Raw genomic sequence first — 26,413 nt, 5'->3', positions numbered from 1 at the left:
CTATAGTCCATCGCACGACAACTATAGTCCATCCCACGACAACTATAGTCCATCGCAGGACAACTATAGTCCATCGAACGACAACTATAGTCCATCGAACGACAACTATATAGTCCATCGCACGACAACTATATAGTTCATCGCCGGACAACTATAGTCCATCGCAGGACAACTATAGTCCATCGCAGGACAACTATAGTCCATCGCAGGACAACTATAGTCTATCGCAGGACAACTATAGTCCATCGCACGACAACTATATAGTCCATCGCAGGACAACTATAGTCCATCGCACGACAACTATAGTCCATCGAACGACAACTATAGTCCATCGCAGGACAACTATAGTCCATCGAACGACAACTATAGTCCAACGAACGACAACTATAGTCCATCGAACGACAACTATAGTCCATCGAACGACAACTATAGTCCATCGAACGACAACTATATAGTCCATCGCAGGACAACTATAGTCCATCGCAGGACAACTATAGTCCATCGCAGGACAACTATAGTCCATCGCAGGACAACTATAGTCCATCGCAGGACAACTATAGTCCATCGCAGGACAACTATAGTCCATCGCACGACAACTATAGTCCATCACAGGACAACTATAGTCCATCACAGGACAACTATAGTCCATCGCAGGACAACTATAGTCCATCGCACGACAACTATAGTCCATCGAACGACAACTATAGTCCATCGCAGGACAACTATAGTCCATCGAACGACAACTATAGTCCAACGAACGACAACTATAGTCCATCGAACGACAACTATAGTCCATCGAACGACAACTATAGTCCATCGAACGACAACTATATAGTCCATCGCAGGACAACTATAGTCCATCGCAGGACAACTATAGTCCATCGCAGGACAACTATAGTCCATCGCAGGACAACTATAGTCCATCGCAGGACAACTATAGTCCATCGCAGGACAACTATAGTCCATCGCAGGACAACTATAGTCCATCGCACGACAACTATATAGTCCATCGCAGGACAACTATAGTCCATCGCACGACAACTATAGTCCATCACAGGACAACTATAGTCCATCACAGGACAACTATAGTCCATCGCAGGACAACTATAGTCCATCCCACGACAACTATAGTCCATCGCACGACAACTGTAGTCCATCGCACGACAACTATAGTCCAACTATAGTCCATCGCACGACAACTATAGTCCAACTATAGTCCATCGCACGACAACTATAGTCCATCGCACAACAACTATAGTCCATCGCACGACAACTATAGTCCATCGCAGGACAACTATAGTCCAACTATAGTCCATCGCACGACAACTATAGTTCATCGCACGACAACTATAGTCCATCGCAGGACAACTATAGTCCATCCCAGGACAACTATAGTCCAACTATAGTCCATCGCACGACAACTATAGTTCATCGCACGACAACTATAGTCCATCGCAGGACAACTATAGTCCATCGCAGGACAACTATAGTCCATCGCAGGACAACTATAGTCCATCGCAGGACAACTATAGTCCAACTATAGTCCATCGCACGACAACTATATAGTCCATCCCAGGACAACTATAGTCCAACTATAGTCCATCGCACGACAACTATAGTCCATCGCACGACAACTATAGTCCATCGCACGACAACTATAGTCCATCGCACGACAACTATAGTCCATCGCAGGACAACTATAGTCCATCGCAGGACAACTATAGTCCATCGCACGACAACTATAGTCCATCGCAGGACAACTATAGTCCATCGCACGACAACTATAGTCCATCGCAGGACAACTATAGTCCATCGCAGGACAACTATAGTCCATCGCAGGACAACTATAGTCCATCGCAGGACAACTATAGTCCATCGCACGACAACTATAGTCCATCGCAGGACAACTATAGTCCATCCCAGGACAACTATAGTCCATCCCAGGACAACTATAGTCCAACTATAGTCCATCGCACGACAACTATAGTCCATCGCACGACAACTATAGTCCATCGCAGGACAACTATAGTCCATCGCAGGACAACTATAGTCCATCGCAGGACAACTATAGTCCATCGCAGGACAACTATAGTCCATCGCAGGACAACTATAGTCCATCGCACGACAACTATATAGTCCATCGCAGGACAACTATATAGTCCATCGCAGGACAACTATAGTCCATCGCAGGACAACTATAGTCCATCGCAGGACAACTATAGTCCATCGCAGGACAACTGTAGTCCATCGCACGACAACTGTAGTCCATCGCACGACAACTATAGTCCATCGCACGACAACTATAGTCCATCGCACGACAACTATAGTCCATCGCACGACAACTATAGTCCATCGCACGACAACTATAGTCCATCGCACGACAACTATAGTCCATCGCAGGACAACTATAGTCCATCGCACGACAACTATAGTCCATCGCACGACAACTATAGTCCATCGCACGACAACTATAGTCCATCGCACGACAACTATAGTCCATCGCACGACAACTATAGTCCATCGCAGGACAACTATAGTCCATCGCAGGACAACTATAGTCCATCGCAGGACAACTATAGTCCATCGCAGGACAACTATAGTCCATCGCACGACAACTATAGTCCATGGCACGACAACTATAGTCCATCGCACGACAACTATAGTCCATGGCACGACAACTATAGTCCATCGCACGACAACTATAGTCCATCGCAGGACAACTATAGTCCATCGCAGGACAACTATAGTCCATCGCAGGACAACTATAGTCCATCGCAGGACAACTATAGTCCATCGCAGGACAACTATAGTCCATCGCAGGACAACTGTAGTCCATCGCAGGACAACTGTAGTCCATCGCAGGACAACTGTAGTCCATCGCAGGACAACTGTAGTCCATCGCAGGACAACTGTAGTCCATCGCACGACAACTGTAGTCCATCGCACGACAACTATAGTCCATCGCACGACAACTATAGTCCATCGCACGACAACTATAGTCCATCGCAGGACAACTATAGTCCATCGCAGGACAACTATAGTCCATCGCAGGACAACTATAGTCCATCGCACGACAACTATAGTCCATCGCACGACAACTATAGTCCATGGCACGACAACTATAGTCCATCGCACGACAACTATAGTCCATCGCACGACAACTATAGTCCATCGCAGGACAACTATAGTCCATCGCAGGACTACTATAGTCCATCGCAGGACAACTATAGTCCATCGCAGGACAACTATAGTCCATCGCAGGACAACTGTAGTCCATCGCAGGACAACTTTAGTCCATCGCAGGACAACTGTAGTCCATCGCAGGACAACTATAGTCCATCGCACGACAACTATAGTCCATCGCACGACAACTATAGTCCATCGCACGACAACTATAGTCCATCGCACGACAACTATAGTCCATCGCACGACAACTATAGTCCATCCCACGACAACTATAGTCCATCGCACGACAACTATAGTCCATCGAACGACAACTATAGTCCATCGAACGACAACTATATAGTCCATCGCAGGACAACTATAGTCCATCGCAGGACAACTATAGTCCATCGCAGGACAACTATAGTCCATCGCAGGACAACTATAGTCCATCGCAGGACAACTATAGTCCATCGCACGACAACTATATAGTCCATCGCAGGACAACTATAGTCCATCCCACGACAACTATAGTCCATCGCACGACAACTGTAGTCCATCGCACGACAACTATAGTCCAACTATAGTCCATCGCACGACAACTATAGTCCAACTATAGTCCATCGCACGACAACTATAGTCCATCGCACAACAACTATAGTCCATCGCACGACAACTATAGTCCATCGCAGGACAACTATAGTCCAACTATAGTCCATCGCACGACAACTATAGTTCATCGCACGACAACTATAGTCCATCGCAGGACAACTATAGTCCATCCCAGGACAACTATAGTCCAACTATAGTCCATCGCACGACAACTATAGTTCATCGCACGACAACTATAGTCCATCGCAGGACAACTATAGTCCATCGCAGGACAACTATAGTCCATCGCAGGACAACTATAGTCCATCGCAGGACAACTATAGTCCAACTATAGTCCATCCCAGGACAACTATAGTCCAACTATAGTCCATCGCACGACAACTATAGTCCATCGCACGACAACTATAGTCCATCGCACGACAACTATAGTCCATCGCAGGACAACTATAGTCCATCGCAGGACAACTATAGTCCATCGCACGACAACTATAGTCCATCGCAGGACAACTATAGTCCATCGCACGACAACTATAGTCCATCGCAGGACAACTATAGTCCATCGCAGGACAACTATAGTCCATCGCAGGACAACTATAGTCCATCGCAGGACAACTATAGTCCATCGCACGACAACTATAGTCCATCGCAGGACAACTATAGTCCATCCCAGGACAACTATAGTCCATCCCAGGACAACTATAGTCCAACTATAGTCCATCGCACGACAACTATAGTCCATCGCACGACAACTATAGTCCATCGCAGGACAACTATAGTCCATCGCAGGACAACTATAGTCCATCGCAGGACAACTATAGTCCATCGCAGGACAACTATAGTCCATCGCACGACAACTATATAGTCCATCGCAGGACAACTATATAGTCCATCGCAGGACAACTATAGTCCATCGCAGGACAACTATAGTCCATCGCAGGACAACTGTAGTCCATCGCACGACAACTATAGTCCATCGCACGACAACTGTAGTCCATCGCACGACAACTATAGTCCATCGCACGACAACTATAGTCCATCGCACGACAACTATAGTCCATCGCAGGACAACTATAGTCCATCGCAGGACAACTATAGTCCATCGCAGGACAACTATAGTCCATCGCAGGACAACTATAGTCCATCGCACGACAACTATAGTCCATGGCACGACAACTATAGTCCATCGCACGACAACTATAGTCCATCGCACGACAACTATAGTCCATCGCACGACAACTATAGTCCATCGCAGGACAACTATAGTCCATCGCAGGACAACTATAGTCCATCGCAGGACAACTATAGTCCATCGCAGGACAACTATAGTCCATCGCAGGACAACTATAGTCCATCGCAGGACAACTGTAGTCCATCGCAGGACAACTGTAGTCCATCGCAGGACAACTGTAGTCCATCGCAGGACAACTATAGTCCATCGCACGACAACTATAGTCCATCGCACGACAACTATAGTCCATCGCACGACAACTATAGTCCATCGCACGACAACTATAGTCCATCCCACGACAACTATAGTCCATCGCACGACAACTATAGTCCATCGAACGACAACTATAGTCCATCGAACGACAACTATATAGTCCATCGCAGGACAACTATAGTCCATCGCAGGACAACTATAGTCCATCGCAGGACAACTATAGTCCATCGCAGGACAACTATAGTCCATCGCAGGACAACTATAGTCCATCGCACGACAACTATATAGTCCATCGCAGGACAACTATAGTCCATCCCACGACAACTATAGTCCATCGCACGACAACTGTAGTCCATCGCACGACAACTATAGTCCAACTATAGTCCATCGCACGACAACTATAGTCCAACTATAGTCCATCGCACGACAACTATAGTCCATCGCACAACAACTATAGTCCATCGCACGACAACTATAGTCCATCGCAGGACAACTATAGTCCAACTATAGTCCATCGCACGACAACTATAGTTCATCGCACGACAACTATAGTCCATCGCAGGACAACTATAGTCCATCCCAGGACAACTATAGTCCAACTATAGTCCATCGCACGACAACTATAGTTCATCGCACGACAACTATAGTCCATCGCAGGACAACTATAGTCCATCGCAGGACAACTATAGTCCATCGCAGGACAACTATAGTCCATCGCAGGACAACTATAGTCCAACTATAGTCCATCGCACGACAACTATATAGTCCATCCCAGGACAACTATAGTCCAACTATAGTCCATCGCACGACAACTATAGTCCATCGCACGACAACTATAGTCCATCGCAGGACAACTATAGTCCATCGCAGGACAACTATAGTCCATCGCAGGACAACTATAGTCCATCGCACGACAACTATAGTCCATCGCAGGACAACTATAGTCCATCGCACGACAACTATAGTCCATCGCAGGACAACTATAGTCCATCGCAGGACAACTATAGTCCATCGCAGGACAACTATAGTCCATCGCAGGACAACTATAGTCCATCGCACGACAACTATAGTCCATCGCACGACAACTATAGTCCATCGCAGGACAACTATAGTCCATCCCAGGACAACTATAGTCCATCCCAGGACAACTATAGTCCAACTATAGTCCATCGCACGACAACTATAGTCCATCGCACGACAACTATAGTCCATCGCAGGACAACTATAGTCCATCGCAGGACAACTATAGTCCATCGCAGGACAACTATAGTCCATCGCAGGACAACTATAGTCCATCGCACGACAACTATATAGTCCATCGCAGGACAACTATATAGTCCATCGCAGGACAACTATAGTCCATCGCAGGACAACTATAGTCCATCGCAGGACAACTGTAGTCCATCGCACGACAACTATAGTCCATCGCATGACAACTATAGTCCATCGCACGACAACTATAGTCCATCGCACGACAACTATAGTCCATCGCACGACAACTATAGTCCATCGCACGACAACTATAGTCCATCGCACGACAACTATAGTCCATCGCAGGACAACTATAGTCCATCGCACGACAACTATAGTCCATCGCACGACAACTATAGTCCATCGCACGACAACTATAGTCCATCGCACGACAACTATAGTCCATCGCAGGACAACTATAGTCCATCGCAGGACAACTATAGTCCATCGCAGGACAACTATAGTCCATCGCAGGACAACTATAGTCCATCGCACGACAACTATAGTCCATGGCACGACAACTATAGTCCATCGCACGACAACTATAGTCCATCGCACGACAACTATAGTCCATCGCACGACAACTATAGTCCATCGCAGGACAACTATAGTCCATCGCAGGACAACTATAGTCCATCACAGGACAACTATAGTCCATCGCAGGACAACTATAGTCCATCGCAGGACAACTGTAGTCCATCGCAGGACAACTGTAGTCCATCGCAGGACAACTGTAGTCCATCGCAGGACAACTGTAGTCCATCGCAGGACAACTGTAGTCCATCGCAGGACAACTGTAGTCCATCGCAGGACAACTGTAGTCCATCGCAGGACAACTGTAGTCCATCGCAGGACAACTGTAGTCCATCGCAGGACAACTATAGTCCATCGCACGACAACTATAGTCCATCGCACGACAACTATAGTCCATCGCACGACAACTATAGTCCATCGCACGACAACTATAGTCCATCGCACGACAACTATACTATTGGTAAACTACAGACCTATTTCAAATCTTCCCTTCGTCTCTAAAATCCTTGAAAAAGTTGTAGTAAAACAGCTTTGTCGCCACCTGCAGGACAATAACTTATTTGAAGTTTTCCAGTCAGGGTTCAGAGCCCACCACAGCACTGAAACTGCACTAGTTAAAGTCACAAATGATTTGTTATTAGCCGCTGACGATGGACTGGTCTCAATCCTGGTTCTGTTGGACCTCAGCGCAGCGTTTGACACCATTGACCACAACATTCTACTGCAGAGGTTAGAATGTGATGTAGGTGTTGGAGGAACAGCCCTCAGCTGGTTTAAATCCTATCTATCTGATAGGTTCCAATTTGTTAATGTAAACCAGAGCTCCTCACCAAGCTCTAAAGTAATTTACGGTGTGCCACAGGGTTCGGTACTCGGTCCAATTCTGTTTACTCTTTATATGCTACCATTAGGCAACATTATCAGAAAGCATGGCATTAACTTCCACTGCTCTGCAGACGACACTCAGCTGTATTTATCAATGAAACCTGATCAGAGCGATCAAGTAGACAGACTTAGTACTTGTGTGAAGGAGATAAAAACCTGGATGACACTAAACTACCTGCTTCTTAACCCTGAAAAAACCGAGGTCATTGTGCTTGGCCCTAAGCATCTACGAGACGCTCTATCTGAGCAGATAGTCACACTGGACAATGTCAGTGTAGCCTCCAGTTCTACTGTAAGAAACCTTGGAGTCTTATTTGACCAGGAGCTCTCATTTAAAGCTCATATAAATCAAGCTTGTAAAACAGCCTATTTCCATTTGCGCAACATCGCCAAAATCAGAAGAATCCTGCCTAAAAGTGATGCCGAAAAACTTATCCATGCATTTGTAACGACTAGATTAGACTACTGTAACTCCCTGCTTGCAGCGTGTCCTAAAAGCTCCATAAAAAGCTTTCAACTGGTTCAAAATGCAGCAGCAAGATTACTAACAGGAACAAAAAGAAGAGAGCACATTACGCCAGTGCTGAAGTCTCTTCACTGGCTCCCCGTCGAGTCCAGAATCAAATTCAAAATTCTACTCTTGACCTACAAAGCCATAAATGACATGGCCCCATCCTACCTCAAAGATGCTATAGAACCATATCATCCAAACAGAGCTCTTCGCTCTCAGAATGCCGGCCTTCTGGTGGTGCCAAGAGTCTCTAAAAGTACTGTAGGAGGTAGAGCGTTTAGCTACCAAGCTCCTGTGTTATGGAATCAGCTCCCGACCCATGTTAAATATGCTGACACAGTCTCTTCATTTAAGTCCAGGCTTAAAACGTTCCTCTTCGAAATCGCTTATGGTCAGAGTAGTTAGGAACAGAAAGATAAACCCACAGCTTCAGCTACGCTGCCCTAGGAGTAACTGTGCTGGGGGAAGTATGACAGCTTGAGCACTATCCTCTTCTTCTGACTACTTATGCTATCAAACAATATTTATTTTTTAATTCCACTTGCAAACTGTTCACCGCCTTCTTTTTCTTTCTCTCACTCCTGAGGACCTGTGGACCCAGATGTCCCTCTCCTGGTGAAGTGGTCCCTGCCCCATGTGGACGGTCCCTCATCTGCCTGAAGAGTGGCTCCAGTTCGCCTCAGTCGGTCCCTCATCTGCCTGAAGAGTGGGTCCAGCTCGCCTCCGACGGTGCCTCATCTACCTGAAGAGTGGGTCCAGCTCGCCTCCCACGGTCCCTCATCTGCCTGAGGAGTGGGTCCAGTTCGCCTCCGACGGTCCCTCATCTGCCTGAAGAGTGGGTCCTGCTCGACTCCGACGGTCCCTCATCTGCCTGAAGAGTGGGTCCAGTTCGCCTCAGTCGGTCCCTCATCTGCCTGAAGAGTGGGTCCAGCTCCAGTCTCCTCGTGTCCGTCTGTCCGTCTGTGAGAGTCGGATCTCTCCTTCACTGGAACTCCTCCAGGTTTCTACGCTTTTTTCCCAAAGAGGTTTTTTTTGTAGTTTTTCCTGGCCGAGAAGGAGAGTCTAAGGACAGAGGACCCTGGGACATCGTCCCTCGCCACCACAGACATTGTCTGACTTCATCGCCACCACAGACATTGTCTGACTCCATCGCCACCACAGACATTGTCTGACTTCATCGCCACCACAGACATTGTCTGACTCCATCGCCACCACAGACATTGTTGATTCATTTCTCCCTGTGGCCCTCAGAGGCAACTGTTGTTGTGATTTTGGGCCTTACAAAAATAAATTGATTTGATTTGATTTGATTTGAACTATAGTCCATCCCACGACAACTATAGTCCATCGCACGACAACTATAGTCCATCGCACGACAACTATAGTCCATCGCACGACAACTATAGTCCATCGCACGACAACTATAGTCCATCCCACGACAACTATAGTCCATCGCACGACAACTATAGTCCATTGCGTGTGTTGTGCGTGTTCTGTATGTTCTGCGTGTTCCGTATGTTCCTGTACCTGTTCTCCAACGTGTCCACGTACTCCTTCTTCCGTCGGCGACTGTCCTGAGCCGACTGTTTGTTCCGGATCTTTCTGCGAACCTTCTTCAGGATCCGCTCCTCCGCCTGAAACATCCGGGAGAATCTTCATTACCTGCTTCGACGGTAACTCTGCTCTTAAAACATTTGTCCACAAGAGGGCCCCAAATCACAACAGCAGATGTTTCCAGATGTAACCTCTGTCGCTGGCCCCGGTTGGTTCTTGTGTGTGAGGGGCGTGGCTAAAGCTAGTGTGTGTGAGGGGTGTGGCTAAAGCTAGCGTGCACAGGAACAGTTTTGCCTCATTTCTTTGACTTCTCTGCATGTGAGGGGCACGGCTAAAGCTAGTGTGTGTGAGGGGCGTGGCTAAAGCGTGTGTGTGTGAGGGGCGTGGCTAAAGCTAGCGCGTGTGAGGGGCGTGGCTAAAGCTAGCGCGTGTGAGGGATGTGGCTAAAGCTAGCGTGTGTGAGGGGTGTGGCTAAAGCTAGTGTGTGTGAGGGGCGTGGCGTTTGAACCTCTCTTTATGTCATGCTAATGCTAACGTCAGACGCTTTATGACCTGGAAATATCAGATTGTGGCTCTTGACAAAGCGAGTGCCATAAACAGGAAACAGCTATTGCTAACGCGCTTTGCTAGCTTTGTGTTGCTAACGCGCTTTGCTAGCTTTGTGTTGCTAACGCGCTTTGCTAGCTTTGTATTGCTAACGCGCTTTGCTAGCTTTATATTGCTAACGCGCTTTGCTAGCTGTGTGGTGCTAACGCACTTTGCTAGCTGTGTATCGCTAACGCGCTTTGCTAGCTTTGTGTCGCTAACGCGCTTTGCTAGCTTTGTGTCGCTAACGCGCTTTGCTAGCTTTGTGTCGCTAACGCGCTTTGCTAGCTTTGTTTTGCCAACGAGCTTAGCTAGCTTTGTGGTGCTAACGCGCTTAGCTAGCTTTGTGGTGCTAACGCGCTTTGCTAGCTTTGTGTTGCTAACGCGCATTGATAGCTTTGTGTTGCTAACACGCTTTGCTAGCTTTGTGTTGCTAACGCGCTTTACTAGCTTTGTGTTACTAACGCGCTTTGCTAGCTTTGAGTTGCTAACGCGCTTTGCTAGCTTTGTATTGCTAACGCGCTTTGCTAGCTGTGTGTTGCTAACGCGCATTGCTAGCTTTGTGTTGCTAACGCGCTTTGCTAGCTTTGTGTTGCTAACGCGCTTTGCTAGCTTTGTGTTGCTAACGCGCTTTGCTAGCTTTGTGTTGCTAACACGCTTAGCTAGCTTTGTGGTGCTAACGCGCTTAGCTAGCTTTGTGGTGCTAACGCGCTTTGCTAGCTTTGTATTGCTAACGTGCTTTGCTAGCGGTGTGTTGCTAACGTGCTTTGCTAGCTTTGTGTTGCTAACGTGCTTTGTATTGCTAACATGCTTTGCTAGCTTTGTGTTGCTAACATGCTTTGCTAGCTTTGTGTTGCTAACGCGCTTTGCTCTGACCTTGGTGAGGGGCGTGTTCGCGGGCAGAGACACGCCCTCCTGGTTCAGAAGCTTCTGCTCCTCCTCCGTCAGCTGCAGGTCCGAGTTCATCTGGTCCAAAGACGAAGATCCAGGACGAGGAACGAGCTCATTCACCACACAAGAGTCTGACACCAGCAACTGAGACCAGGAATCTGCAGAAGAACCAGAGTCAGAGCAAACACCAGGAATCTGCAGAAGAACCAGAGTCAGATCGACTCGTCACGTCGATGGTTCCTCTCACCCAGTTCGATGGAGATGACGTTGTGTTGGTTCTCGTTTGCGTCGCTGACATCGTAAACCACCTGGTACACAGTGGTCCGGCTCAAATCCTTCTCCTGGTCCAGTCTGAGGTCCTGGTCCAGTCTGAGGTCCTGGTCCAGTCTGAGGTCCTGGTCCAGTCTGAGGTCCGGCGGCTCCTCGTAGATGCCGCTGTCGCTCTCTGAAGAGTCCGGAGCAGATCTGGACGGGAAGACTTCGTTGGGGTCGACTCCCTGAAGCAGCTCGTCTGTCTCACTGTCCACCAGAGTCTGAAGAACAGAGACCGGACTCTAGACCGGACTCCAGGGACCGGACTCCAGGGACCGGACTCCAGGGACCGGACTCCAGGGACCGGACTCCAGGGACCGGACTCCAGAGACCGGACTCCAGAGACCGGACTCCAGAGACCGGACTCCAGGGACCGGACTCCAGGGACCGGACTCCAGAGACCGGACTCCAGAGACCGGACTCCAGGGACCGGACTCCAGGGACCGGACTCCAGGGACCGAGTCCGGACTCCAGGGACCGGACTCCAGAGACCGGACTCCAGGGACCGGACTCCAGGGACCGGACTCCAGGGACCGGACTCCAGGGACCGGACTCCAGGGACCGGACTCCAGAGACCGGACTCCAGAGACCGGACTCCAGGGACCGGACTCCAGGGACCGGACTCCAGGGACCGGACTCCAGGGACCGGACTCCAGGGACCGGACTCCAGGGACCGGACTCCAGGGACCGGACTCCAGGGACCGGACTCCAGAGACCGGACTCCAGAGACCGGACTCCAGAGACCGGACTCCAGGGACCGGACTCCAGGGACCGGACTCCAGGGACCGGACTCCAGGGACCGGACTCCAGGGACCGGACTCCAGAGACCGGACTCCAGGGACCGGACTCCAGGGACCGGACTCCAGGGACCGGACTCCAGGGACCGGACTCCAGGGACCGGACTCCAGGGACCGGACTCCAGAGACCGGACTCCAGGGACCGGACTCCAGGGACCGGACTCCAGGGACCGGACTCCAGGGACCGGACTCCAGGGACCGGACTCTAGACCGGCGGGACCCGGGTCCAGAGACCGGACTCTAGGACCCGGGTCCAGAGACTTACGGCTTGCGAGGTGGCGACAGGTGACCGGTCCCAGTGGTCAGTCACAGCTTCAGGAGAACAGCAGAACATCAAGACTTCACCCTCGATTTCCATCACGTCCTGAGAACATAAAGGACTTATATTCTATATATTTTATATATTTTATATATTTTATATATTTTATATATTTTATATATTCTATATATTCTATATATTTTATATATTTTATATATTTTATATATTTTATATATTTTATATATTCTATATATTATATTATATTATATTATATTTACCCTGATACTCAAAAACACCTGAAGAGTGTTTAGCTTCTTTCACACGAGTTTAGAACGTTTCTCCCGACTTCAGGTCCTCGACCTCGAGACAGTCACAGTTTCACCAGAAAAATTACGAGGCTAATTTGGCTAACGAGGCTATCAGGGCTAACGAGGCTAACACTGCTAACGAGGCTATCAGGGCTAATGAGGCTAACACTGCTAACGAGGCTATCAGGGCTAACGAGGCTAACACTGCTAACGAGGCTATCAGGGCTAATGAGGCTAACACTGCTAACGAGGCTATCAGGGCTAACGAGGCTAACACTGCTAACGAGGCTATCAGGGCTAACGAGGCTATCAGGGCTAACGAGGCTAACACTGGTAACGAGGCTATCAGGGCTAACGAGGCTATCAGGGCTAACGAAGCTAACACTGGTATCAGGGCTAACGAGGCTAACACTGGTAACGAGGCTAACACGACTATCAGGGCTAACGAGGCTAACACGACTATCAGGGCTAACGAAGCTAACACGACTATCAGGGCTAACGAGGCTAACACGACTATCAGGGCTAACGAGGCTAACACGACTATCAGGGCTAACGAGGCTAACACGACTATCAGGGCTAACAAGGCTAACGAGGCAAACATGGCTAACGAGGAAAACATGGCTAACGAGGCAAAGATGGCTAACGAGGCTAACGAGGCCAACACGGCTAACGAGGTATAAAGCTCTAAAGACTCACCTCAGAGTGTATAAAGCTCTAAAGACACACCTCAGAGTGTATAAAGCTCTAAAGACACACCTCAGAGTGTATAAAGCTCTAAAGACACACCTCAGAGTGTATAAAGCTCTAAAGACACACCTCAGAGTGTATAAAGCTCTAAAGACACACCTCAGAGTGTATAAAGCTCTAAAGACACACCTCAGAGTGTATAAAGCTCTAAAGACACACCTCAGAGTGTATAAAGCTCTAAAGACACACCTCAGAGTGTATAAAGCTCTAAAGACACACCTCAGAGTGTATAAAGCTCTAAAGACACACCTCAGAGTGTATAAAGCTCTAAAGACACACCTCAGAGTGTATAAAGCTCTAAAGACACACCTCAGAGTGTATAAAGCTCTAAAGACACACCTCAGAGTGTATAAAGCTCTAAAGACACACCTCAGAGCGTATAAAGATCTAAAGACACACCTCAGAGTGTATAAAGCTCTAAAGACACACCTCAGAGTGTTATAAAGCTCTAAAGACACACCCCAGAGTGTATAAAGCTCTAAAGACACACCTCAGAGTGTTATAAAGCTCTAAAGACACACCTCAGAGTGTTATAAAGCTCTAAAGACACACCTCAGAGTGTATAAAGCTCTAAAGACACACCTCAGAGTGTAATAAAGCTCTAAAGACACACCTCAGAGTGTTATAAAGCTCTAAAGACACACCTCAGAGTGTTATAAAGCTCTAAAGACACACCTCAGAGTGTATAAAGCTCTAAAGACACACCTCAGAGTGTATAAAGCTCTAAAGACACACCTCAGAGTGTATAAAGCTCTAAAGACACACCTCAGAGTGTATAAAGCTCTAAAGACACACCTCAGAGTGTATAAAGCTCTAAAGACACACCTCAGAGTGTATAAAGCTCTAAAGACACACCTCAGAGTGTTATAAAGCTCTAAAGACACACCTCAGAGCGGTATAAAGCTCTAAAGACATACCTCAGAGTGGTATAAAGCTCTAAAGACACACCTCAGAGTGGTATAAAGCTCTAAAGACACACCTCAGAGTGTATAAAGCTCTAAAGACACACCTCAGAGTGTATAAAGCTCTAAAGACACACCTCAGAGTGTATAAAGCTCTAAAGACACACTTCAGAGTGTATAAAGCTCTAAAGACACACCTCAGAGTGTTATAAAGCTCTAAAGACACACCTCAGAGTGTATAAAGCTCTAAAGACACACCTCAGAGTGTTATAAAGCTCTAAAGACACACCTCAGAGTGTATAAAGCTCTAAAGACACACCTCAGAGTGGTATAAAGCTCTAAAGTCATCATATCCCTGATACAAAAGAAGTGAAGGAGCGACTGTGCCTCATAGAGACTATTTCTATTCTGAATGTGACTATCGTTTATTCACCTCAATTATGTCCAAAAGAACGGAACAAATCCTCCCAAACTGAATCCACAGACACAAGACGACATAAGACCATCTTTACACACAATGAGACACACACAAGACGACATAAGACCATCTTTACACACAATGAGACACACAAGACGACATAAGACCATCTTTACACACAATGAGACACACAAGACGACATAAGACCATCTTTACACACAATGAGACACACACAAGACGACATAAGACCATCTTTACACACAATGAGACACACAAGACGACATAAGACCATCTTTACACACAATGAGACACACAAGACGACATAAGACCATCTTTACACACAATGAGACACACACAAGACGACATAAGACCATCTTTACACACAATGAGACACACAAGACGACATAAGACCATCTTTACACACAATGAGACACACAAGACGACATAAGACCATCTTTACACACAATGAGACACACAAGACGACATAAGACCATCTTTACACACAATGAGACACACAAGACGACATAAGACCATCTTTACACACAATGAGACACACAAGACGACATAAGACCATCTTTACACACAATGAGACACACACAAGAGGACATAAGACCATCTTTACACACAATGAGACACACAAGACGACATAAGACCATCTTTACACACAATGAGACACACAAGACGACATAAGACCATCTTTACACACAATGAGACACACAAGACGACATAAGACCATCTTTACACACAATGAGACACACAAGACGACATAAGACCATCTTTACACACAATGAGACACACACAAGAGGACATAAGACCATCTTTACACACAATGAGACACACAAGACGACATAAGACCATCTTTACACACAATGAGACACACACAAGACGACATAAGACCATCTTTACACACAATGAGACACACACAAGACGACATAAGACCATCTTTACACACAATGAGACACACAAGACGACATAAGACCATCTTTACACACAATGAGACACACACAAGACGACATAAGACCATCTTTACACACAATGAGACACACACAAGACGACATAAGACCATCTTTACACACAATGAGACACACACAAGACGACATAAGACCATCTTTAGTTTAATTTGTATTTGTCTCATTGTGTGTAAACTAATCTAAACTAAACTAAGATGGAATAAGTCTGGACGCTGAGAAGGATTTGATTCTGTGGCTGGACTTATTTATTTGAAGTGATAAACACAATTGTCACTGACTCTGGAACATTGGGTGAGACAGGGATGTGCTTGGTCCCCCCTCTTATTTGCTTTGAACCATTGGCCCAATTTATATTATACAATCAAAACAATTCATGATGTTGTAGAAAAAGATTCAGTCGTTTCGTCTGGACTTGTTTCTTTTAGGAAAAACGATGGTTTAGTTTCTGGTGAAACCAAAAAACACCCAAAAAGTGCCAAATGTTAAATGTACGATATAATCCAGAGAACGTTTCATTCATCAATACAAAAAAGTTATTTTATATACAAGTTATATATAATTAGTTAAATCTATAATTTGGTCGTAATATCTTAACCCTAAGCCTTTATTTCAAGCTCTAGAAAAGTTTTAACACAATATTGGATGTTAAAATAGTTTAACTCAAGATTTCGGAGGCAAAAATCAAAAAAAGGAAACAATTTGAAACAAAACAAAAAGTTGTCAAACTTTTGTTTTTAAAGCAAATGTCCCTCATTTTAATCACATTCTCTCTCCTTGAAACGTCTCTAATCTGTGTCAAAGACTAAACTAAACGAGACTAAACTAAAGTGTAATAACTGACAGTAAACACTCGCCTTGTGAGTTGTTTGCTCAGGTGTGAGAGGCCCTGCTCCTGATCCTGGTGCAGCCGGATCTGTGGCTCTGTCCCCGGGCACAGGCTGAGGAGGCACCGGGGCCAGAGGAGGCACCGGGGCCAGAGGAGGCACCGGGGCCAGAGGAGGCACCGGGGCCAGAGGAGGCACCGGGGCCAGAGGAGGCACCGGGGCCAGAGGAGGCACCGGGGGCAGGTCACGGAGGTGTGTGTCCAGGTCACGGGTCTCGTTCACCGGCTCCGCTGCTTCATGTCCCGCCGCAGCAGCAGCAGAAGCTCCGGGGAGGCTCCGGGGAGGCGCCGCGGCTCAGGCGGAAAACAGGCTCCACAGGTCGGACTCGACTTCTGCTTCTGCCTCAGCTTTTGTGGAGCGACACTGAGCAACTGCCGCCTGCTGGACAAACACGGAACTGCGCTGAAGCCCCGCCCCCCAGGAACCGGAACAGCACTTTTAAACTAAAAGCACCGTTTTTATATCTATATTATATCAACTAGAATATCAACTATAACATACAAAGTTATAACATGTGTCCTCATGTGTCCTCATGTGTCCACATGTGTCCTCATGTGTCCTCATGTGTCCACATGTGTCCTCATGTGTCCTCATGTGTCCTCATGTGTCCACATGTGTCCTCATGTGTCCTCATGTGTCCTCATGTGTCCACATGTGTCCTCATGTGTCCACATGTGTCCACATGTGTCCTCATGTGTCCTCATGTGTCCACATGTGTCCTCATGTGTCCTCATGTGTCCTCATGTGTCCTCATGTGTCCACATGTGTCCTCATGTGTCCACATGTGTCCACATGTGTCCTCATGTGTCCTCATGTGTCCACATGTGTCCTCATGTGTCCACATGTGTCCTCATGTGTCCTCATGTGTCCACATGTGACCTCACTGTGAGAGAGTCAGGCCTCCTGCTGGTGCCAGAGGCCTCCTGCTGGTCCCAGAGGCCTCCTGCTGGTGCCAGGGGCCTCCTGCTGGTGCCAGAGGCCTCCTGCTAGTGCCAGAGGCCTCCTGCTGGTGCCAGAGTGCCTCCTGCTGGTGCCAGGGGCCTCCTGCTGGTGCCAGAGGCCTCCTACTGGTGCCAGGGGCCTCCTGCTAGTGCCAGAGGCCTCCTGCTGGTGCCAGAGTGCCTCCTGCTGGTGCCAGGGGCCTCCTGCTGGTGCCAGGGGCCTCCTGCTGGTGCCAGAGGCCTCCTGCTGCTGGTGCCAGGGGCCTCCTGCTGGTGCCAGGGGCCTCCTGCTGGTGCCAGAGGCCTCCTGCTGGTCCCAGAGTGCCTCCTGCTGGTGCCAGGGGCCTCCTGCTGGTGCCAGAGGCCTCCTACTGGTGCCAGGGGCCTCCTGCTAGTGCCAGAGGCCTCCTACTGGTGCCAGAGTGCCTCCTGCTGGTGCCAGGGGCCTCCTGCTGGTGCCAGAGGCCTCCTGCTGGTGCCAGAGGCCTCCTGCTGCTGGTGCCAGGGGCCTCCTGCTGGTGCCAGGGGCCTCCTGCTGGTGCCAGAGTGCCTCCTGCTGGTGCCAGGGGCCTCCTGCTGGTCCCAGAGGCCTCCTGCTGGTCCCAGAGGCCTCCTGCTGGTCCCAGAGGCCTCCTGCTGCTGGAGGCCTCCTGCTGGTGCCAGGGGCCTCCTGCTGGTGCCAGGGGCCTCCTGCTGGTGCCAGGGGCCTCCTGCTGGTGCCAGGGGCCTCCTGCTGGTGCCAGAGTCACGCGCGGCTGAACTGCACGTGTCGCTCTTGTTGTGAAAAGCTGGACTTTGGAGCATCATCTGACACAAAGTGACTCACGTCCCGAACTCTGGATCTGGCTCCGGCAAAAACACCACTTTAGAGACTTTAGAGACTTTAGAGACTTTAGAGACTTTAGAGCTTTTCAGAGCCTTTTCTGGACCTTCTTCTCCGGATCTTAATGACACTCTAAACCCGGTGAGTCTTTCTTTTAGTCCGTGTTTTGTTTCATGTTTTAGGCTCGTTCTGGTTCTGTCTTTTGGACCGGAACGTTCCGAAAGTCCGAGATAACTCTATCTTAGAGTTATGTTCTTAGAGTTCTTAGAGTTGTGTTCTTAGAGTTCTTAGAGTTGTGTTCTTAGAGTTCTTAGAGTTGTGTTCTTAGAGTTCTTAGAGTTGTGTTCTTAGAGTTCTTAGAGTCGTGTTCTTAGAGTCGTGTTCTTAGAGTTCTTAGAGTTGTGTTCTTAGAGTTCTTAGAGTCGTGTTCTTAGAGTCGTGTTCTTAGAGTTCTTAGAGTTGTGTTCTTAGAGTTCTTAGAGTCGTGTTCTTAGAGTCGTGTTCTTAGAGTTCTTAGAGTTGTGTTCTTAGAGTTCTTAGAGTTGTGTTCTTAGAGTTCCTAGAGTAGTGTTCTTAGAGTTCTTAGAGTTATGTTCTTAGAGTCGTGTTCTTAGAATTGTGTTCTTAGATTTGTGTTCTTAGAGTTCTTAGAGTTGTGTTCTTAGAGTTCTTAGAGTTGTGTTCTTAGAGTTCTTAGAGTTGTGTTCTTAGAGTTGTGTTCTTAGAGTTCTTAGAGTTCTTAGAGTTGTGTTCTTAGAGTTCCTAGAGTTCTTAGAGTTCTTAGAGTTGTGTTCTTAGAGTTGTGTTCTTAGTGTTCTTAGAGTTGTGTTCTTAGAGTTGTGTTCTTAGTGTTCTTAGAGTTGTGTTCTTAGAGTTCTTAGAGTCGTGTTCTTAGAGTTCTTAGAGTTGTGTTCTTAGAGTTCTTAGAGTTGTGTTCTTAGAGTTGTGTTCTTAGAGTTCTTAGAGTTGTGTTCTTAGAGTTCTTAGAGTTATGTTCTTAGAGTTCCTAGAGTTCTTAGAGTTGTGTTCTTAGAGTTCTTAGAGTTCTTAGAGTTGTGTTCTTAGAGTTCTTAGAGTTGTGTTCTTAGAGTTCTTAGAGTTCTTAGAGTTGTGTTCTTAGAGTTCTTAGAGTTCTTAGAGTTGTGTTCTTAGAGTTCCTAGAGTTCTTAGAGTTCTTAGAGTTGTGTTCTTAGAGTTGTGTTCTTAGTGTTCTTAGAGTTGTGTTCTTAGAGTTCTTAGAGTCGTGTTCTTAGAGTTCTTAGAGTTGTGTTCTTAGAGTTCTTAGAGTCGTGTTCTTAGAGTTGTGTTCTTAGAGTCGTGTTCTTAGAGTCGTGTTCTTAGAGTTCTTAGAGTCGTGTTCTTAGAGTCGTGTTCTTAGAGTTCTTAGAGTTGTGTTCTTAGAGTTCTTAGAGTTGTGTTCTTAGAGTCGTGTTCTTAGAGTTGTGTTCTTAGAGTCGTGTTCTTAGAGTCGTGTTCTTAGAGTTCTTAGAGTCGTGTTCTTAGAGTCGTGTTCTTAGAGTTCTTAGAGTTGTGTTCTTAGAGTTCTTAGAGTTGTGTTCTTAGAGTTCTTAGAGTTGTGTTCTTAGAGTTCTTAGAGTTATGTTCTTAGAGTCGTGTTCTTAGAATTGTGTTCTTAGAGTTGTGTTCTTAGAGTTCTTAGAGTTCTTAGAGTTCTTAGAGTTGTGTTCTTAGAGTTCCTAGAGTTCTTAGAGTTCTTAGAGTTGTGTTCTTAGAGTTGTGTTCTTAGAGTTCTTAGAGTTCTTAGAGTTGGGGAGGCGCCGCGGCTCAGGCGGAAAACAGGCTCCACAGGTCGGACTCGACTTCTGCTTCTGCCTCAGCTTTTGTGGAGCGACACTGAGCAACTGCCGCCTGCTGGACAAACACGGAACTGCGCTGAAGCCCCGCCCCCCAGGAACCGGAACAGCACTTTTAAACTAAAAGCACCGTTTTTATATCTATATTATATCAACTAGAATATCAACTATAACATACAAAGTTATAACATGTGTCCTCATGTGTCCTCATGTGTCCACATGTGTCCTCATGTGTCCTCATGTGTCCACATGTGTCCTCATGTGTCCTCATGTGTCCTCATGTGTCCACATGTGTCCTCATGTGTCCTCATGTGTCCTCATGTGTCCACATGTGTCCTCATGTGTCCACATGTGTCCACATGTGTCCTCATGTGTCCTCATGTGTCCACATGTGTCCTCATGTGTCCTCATGTGTCCTCATGTGTCCTCATGTGTCCACATGTGTCCTCATGTGTCCACATGTGTCCACATGTGTCCTCATGTGTCCTCATGTGTCCACATGTGTCCTCATGTGTCCACATGTGTCCTCATGTGTCCTCATGTGTCCACATGTGACCTCACTGTGAGAGAGTCAGGCCTCCTGCTGGTGCCAGAGGCCTCCTGCTGGTCCCAGAGGCCTCCTGCTGGTGCCAGGGGCCTCCTGCTGGTGCCAGAGGCCTCCTGCTAGTGCCAGAGGCCTCCTGCTGGTGCCAGAGTGCCTCCTGCTGGTGCCAGGGGCCTCCTGCTGGTGCCAGAGGCCTCCTACTGGTGCCAGGGGCCTCCTGCTAGTGCCAGAGGCCTCCTGCTGGTGCCAGAGTGCCTCCTGCTGGTGCCAGGGGCCTCCTGCTGGTGCCAGGGGCCTCCTGCTGGTGCCAGAGGCCTCCTGCTGCTGGTGCCAGGGGCCTCCTGCTGGTGCCAGGGGCCTCCTGCTGGTGCCAGAGGCCTCCTGCTGGTCCCAGAGTGCCTCCTGCTGGTGCCAGGGGCCTCCTGCTGGTGCCAGAGGCCTCCTACTGGTGCCAGGGGCCTCCTGCTAGTGCCAGAGGCCTCCTACTGGTGCCAGAGTGCCTCCTGCTGGTGCCAGGGGCCTCCTGCTGGTGCCAGAGGCCTCCTGCTGGTGCCAGAGGCCTCCTGCTGCTGGTGCCAGGGGCCTCCTGCTGGTGCCAGGGGCCTCCTGCTGGTGCCAGAGTGCCTCCTGCTGGTGCCAGGGGCCTCCTGCTGGTCCCAGAGGCCTCCTGCTGGTCCCAGAGGCCTCCTGCTGGTCCCAGAGGCCTCCTGCTGCTGGAGGCCTCCTGCTGGTGCCAGGGGCCTCCTGCTGGTGCCAGGGGCCTCCTGCTGGTGCCAGGGGCCTCCTGCTGGTGCCAGGGGCCTCCTGCTGGTGCCAGAGTCACGCGCGGCTGAACTGCACGTGTCGCTCTTGTTGTGAAAAGCTGGACTTTGGAGCATCATCTGACACAAAGTGACTCACGTCCCGAACTCTGGATCTGGCTCCGGCAAAAACACCACTTTAGAGACTTTAGAGACTTTAGAGACTTTAGAGACTTTAGAGCTTTTCAGAGCCTTTTCTGGACCTTCTTCTCCGGATCTTAATGACACTCTAAACCCGGTGAGTCTTTCTTTTAGTCCGTGTTTTGTTTCATGTTTTAGGCTCGTTCTGGTTCTGTCTTTTGGACCGGAACGTTCCGAAAGTCCGAGATAACTCTATCTTAGAGTTATGTTCTTAGAGTTCTTAGAGTTGTGTTCTTAGAGTTCTTAGAGTTGTGTTCTTAGAGTTCTTAGAGTTGTGTTCTTAGAGTTCTTAGAGTTGTGTTCTTAGAGTTCTTAGAGTCGTGTTCTTAGAGTCGTGTTCTTAGAGTTCTTAGAGTTGTGTTCTTAGAGTTCTTAGAGTCGTGTTCTTAGAGTCGTGTTCTTAGAGTTCTTAGAGTTGTGTTCTTAGAGTTCTTAGAGTCGTGTTCTTAGAGTCGTGTTCTTAGAGTTCTTAGAGTTGTGTTCTTAGAGTTCTTAGAGTTGTGTTCTTAGAGTTCCTAGAGTAGTGTTCTTAGAGTTCTTAGAGTTATGTTCTTAGAGTCGTGTTCTTAGAATTGTGTTCTTAGATTTGTGTTCTTAGAGTTCTTAGAGTTGTGTTCTTAGAGTTCTTAGAGTTGTGTTCTTAGAGTTCTTAGAGTTGTGTTCTTAGAGTTGTGTTCTTAGAGTTCTTAGAGTTCTTAGAGTTGTGTTCTTAGAGTTCCTAGAGTTCTTAGAGTTCTTAGAGTTGTGTTCTTAGAGTTGTGTTCTTAGTGTTCTTAGAGTTGTGTTCTTAGAGTTGTGTTCTTAGTGTTCTTAGAGTTGTGTTCTTAGAGTTCTTAGAGTCGTGTTCTTAGAGTTCTTAGAGTTGTGTTCTTAGAGTTCTTAGAGTTGTGTTCTTAGAGTTGTGTTCTTAGAGTTCTTAGAGTTGTGTTCTTAGAGTTCTTAGAGTTATGTTCTTAGAGTTCCTAGAGTTCTTAGAGTTGTGTTCTTAGAGTTCTTAGAGTTCTTAGAGTTGTGTTCTTAGAGTTCTTAGAGTTGTGTTCTTAGAGTTCTTAGAGTTCTTAGAGTTGTGTTCTTAGAGTTCTTAGAGTTCTTAGAGTTGTGTTCTTAGAGTTCCTAGAGTTCTTAGAGTTCTTAGAGTTGTGTTCTTAGAGTTGTGTTCTTAGTGTTCTTAGAGTTGTGTTCTTAGAGTTCTTAGAGTCGTGTTCTTAGAGTTCTTAGAGTTGTGTTCTTAGAGTTCTTAGAGTCGTGTTCTTAGAGTTGTGTTCTTAGAGTCGTGTTCTTAGAGTCGTGTTCTTAGAGTTCTTAGAGTCGTGTTCTTAGAGTCGTGTTCTTAGAGTTCTTAGAGTTGTGTTCTTAGAGTTCTTAGAGTTGTGTTCTTAGAGTCGTGTTCTTAGAGTTGTGTTCTTAGAGTCGTGTTCTTAGAGTCGTGTTCTTAGAGTTCTTAGAGTCGTGTTCTTAGAGTCGTGTTCTTAGAGTTCTTAGAGTTGTGTTCTTAGAGTTCTTAGAGTTGTGTTCTTAGAGTTCTTAGAGTTGTGTTCTTAGAGTTCTTAGAGTTATGTTCTTAGAGTCGTGTTCTTAGAATTGTGTTCTTAGAGTTGTGTTCTTAGAGTTCTTAGAGTTCTTAGAGTTCTTAGAGTTGTGTTCTTAGAGTTCCTAGAGTTCTTAGAGTTCTTAGAGTTGTGTTCTTAGAGTTGTGTTCTTAGAGTTCTTAGAGTTCTTAGAGTTGTGTTCTTAGAGTTGTGTTCTTAGTGTTCTTAGAGTTGTGTTCTTAGAGTTCTTAGAGTCGTGTTCTTAGAGTTCTTAGAGTTGTGTTCTTAGAGTTGTGTTCTTAGAGTTCTTAGAGTTGTGTTCTTAGAGTTCTTAGAGTTATGTTCTTAGAGTTCCTAGAGTTCTTAGAGTTGTGTTCTTAGAGTTGTGTTCTTAGAGTTCTTAGAGTTCTTAGAGTTGTGTTCTTAGAGTTGTGTTCTTAGTGTTCTTAGAGTTGTGTTCTTAGAGTTCTTAGAGTCGTGTTCTTAGAGTTCTTAGAGTTGTGTTCTTAGAGTTCTTAGAGTTATGTTCTTAGAGTTCTTAGAGTTGTGTTCTTAGAGTTCTTAGAGTTGTGTTCTTAGAGTTCTTAGAGTTGTGTTCTTAGAGTTCTTAGAGTTGTGTTCTTAGAGTTCTTAGAGTCGTGTTCTTAGAGTCGTGTTCTTAGAGTTCTTAGAGTTGTGTTCTTAGTGTTCTTAGAGTTGTGTTCTTAGAGTTCTTAGAGTTGTGTTCTTAGAGTTCTTAGAGTCGTGTTCTTAGAGTCGTGTTCTTAGAGTTCTTAGAGTTGTGTTCTTAGAGTTCTTAGAGTTGTGTTCTTAGAGTTCCTAGAGTTGTGTTCTTAGAGTTCTTAGAGTTATGTTCTTAGAGTCGTGTTCTTAGAATTGTGTTCTTAGAGTTGTGTTCTTAGAATTGTGTTCTTAGATTTGTGTTCTTAGAGTTCTTAGAGTTGTGTTCTTAGAGTTCTTAGAGTTGTGTTCTTAGAGTTCTTAGAGTTGTGTTCTTAGAGTTCTGTTCTTAGAGTTGTGTTCTTAGAGTTGTGTTCTTAGAGTTGTGTTCTTAGAGTTCTTAGAGTTCTTAGAGTTGTGTTCTTAGAGTTCCTAGAGTTCTTAGAGTTCTTAGAGTTGTGTTCTTAGAGTTGTGTTCTTAGAGTTCTTAGAGTTCTTAGAGTTGTGTTCTTAGAGTTGTGTTCTTAGTGTTCTTAGAGTTGTGTTCTTAGAGTTCTTAGAGTCGTGTTCTTAGAGTTCTTAGAGTTGTGTTCTTAGAGTTCTTAGAGTTGTGTTCTTAGAGTTGTGTTCTTAGAGTTCTTAGAGTTGTGTTCTTAGAGTTCTTAGAGTTATGTTCTTAGAGTTCCTAGAGTTCTTAGAGTTGTGTTCTTAGAGTTCTTAGAGTTCTTAGAGTTGTGTTCTTAGAGTTCTTAGAGTTGTGTTCTTAGAGTTCTTAGAGTTCTTAGAGTTGTGTTCTTAGAGTTCTTAGAGTTCTTAGAGTTGTGTTCTTAGAGTTCCTAGAGTTCTTAGAGTTCTTAGAGTTGTGTTCTTAGAGTTCTTAGAGTTGTGTTCTTAGAGTTGTGTTCTTAGTGTTCTTAGAGTTGTGTTCTTAGAGTTCTTAGAGTCGTGTTCTTAGAGTTCTTAGAGTCGTGTTCTTAGAGTCGTGTTCTTAGAGTTCTTAGAGTCGTGTTCTTAGAGTCGTGTTCTTAGAGTTCTTAGAGTTGTGTTCTTAGAGTTCTTAGAGTTGTGTTCTTAGAGTCGTGTTCTTAGAGTCGTGTTCTTAGAGTTCTTAGAGTCGTGTTCTTAGAGTCGTGTTCTTAGAGTTCTTAGAGTTGTGTTCTTAGAGTTCTTAGAGTTGTGTTCTTAGAGTTCTTAGAGTTGTGTTCTTAGAGTTCTTAGAGTTATGTTCTTAGAGTCGTGTTCTTAGAATTGTGTTCTTAGAGTTGTGTTCTTAGAATTGTGTTCTTAGATTTGTGTTCTTAGAGTTCTTAGAGTTGTGTTCTTAGAGTTCTTAGAGTTGTGTTCTTAGAGTTCTTAGAGTTGTGTTCTTAGAGTTGTGTTCTTAGAGTTGTGTTCTTAGAGTTGTGTTCTTAGAGTTCTTAGAGTTCTTAGAGTTGTGTTCTTAGAGTTCCTAGAGTTCTTAGAGTTCTTAGAGTTGTGTTCTTAGAGTTGTGTTCTTAGAGTTCTTAGAGTTCTTAGAGTTGTGTTCTTAGAGTTGTGTTCTTAGTGTTCTTAGAGTTGTGTTCTTAGAGTTCTTAGAGTTGTGTTCTTAGAGTTGTGTTCTTAGAGTTCTTAGAGTTGTGTTCTTAGAGTTCTTAGAGTTATGTTCTTAGAGTTCCTAGAGTTCTTAGAGTTGTGTTCTTAGAGTTGTGTTCTTAGAGTTCTTAGAGTTCTTAGAGTTGTGTTCTTAGAGTTGTGTTCTTAGAGTTGTGTTCTTAGAGTTCTTAGAGTTCTTAGAGTTGTGTTCTTAGAGTTCCTAGAGTTCTTAGAGTTCTTAGAGTTGTGTTCTTAGAGTTGTGTTCTTAGAGTTCTTAGAGTTCTTAGAGTTGTGTTCTTAGAGTTGTGTTCTTAGTGTTCTTAGAGTTGTGTTCTTAGAGTTCTTAGAGTCGTGTTCTTAGAGTTCTTAGAGTTGTGTTCTTAGAGTTGTGTTCTTAGAGTTCTTAGAGTTGTGTTCTTAGAGTTCTTAGAGTTGTGTTCTTAGAGTTCTTAGAGTTCTTAGAGTTGTGTTCTTAGAGTTCTTAGAGTTGTGTTCTTAGAGTTCCTAGAGTTCTTAGAGTTCTTAGAGTTGTGTTCTTAGAGTTCTTAGAGTTGTGTTCTT

At 46.2% G+C, this 26,413-nt stretch overlaps 1 protein-coding gene across 1 annotated transcript in view; it reads right to left on the bottom strand.

The window, feature by feature from the left end:
* The window catches only part of LOC140374155 (cyclic AMP-responsive element-binding protein 3-like protein 4), a 28,103-nt gene extending 10,805 nt beyond the window's left edge, over positions 1-17,298 (bottom strand). Inside the window, exons 1-5 of the mRNA XM_072460962.1 lie at positions 16,995-17,298; positions 12,801-12,899; positions 11,674-11,959; positions 11,412-11,584; positions 9,924-10,030 (exon numbers count right to left, since the gene is read on the bottom strand). Of these exons, the coding sequence (XP_072317063.1) occupies positions 9,924-10,030; positions 11,412-11,584; positions 11,674-11,959; positions 12,801-12,893 (659 nt within the window). The 5' untranslated portion in view covers positions 12,894-12,899; positions 16,995-17,298. The remainder of the gene's footprint in view (positions 1-9,923; positions 10,031-11,411; positions 11,585-11,673; positions 11,960-12,800; positions 12,900-16,994) is intronic.
* Between the last annotated feature and the right edge of the window lie 9,115 nt (positions 17,299-26,413).

Source organism: Eucyclogobius newberryi, unplaced genomic scaffold (assembly GCF_026437365.1).
Source record: "Eucyclogobius newberryi isolate DKJ021-1_F unplaced genomic scaffold, fEucNew1.0.hap1 SCAF_3, whole genome shotgun sequence".
In the NCBI taxonomy this organism is placed as follows: Eukaryota; Metazoa; Chordata; class Actinopteri; order Gobiiformes; family Gobiidae; genus Eucyclogobius; species Eucyclogobius newberryi.
Note: the sequence above shows the minus strand (reverse complement) of the source record. Positions and strands in the feature narration are given on the sequence as shown.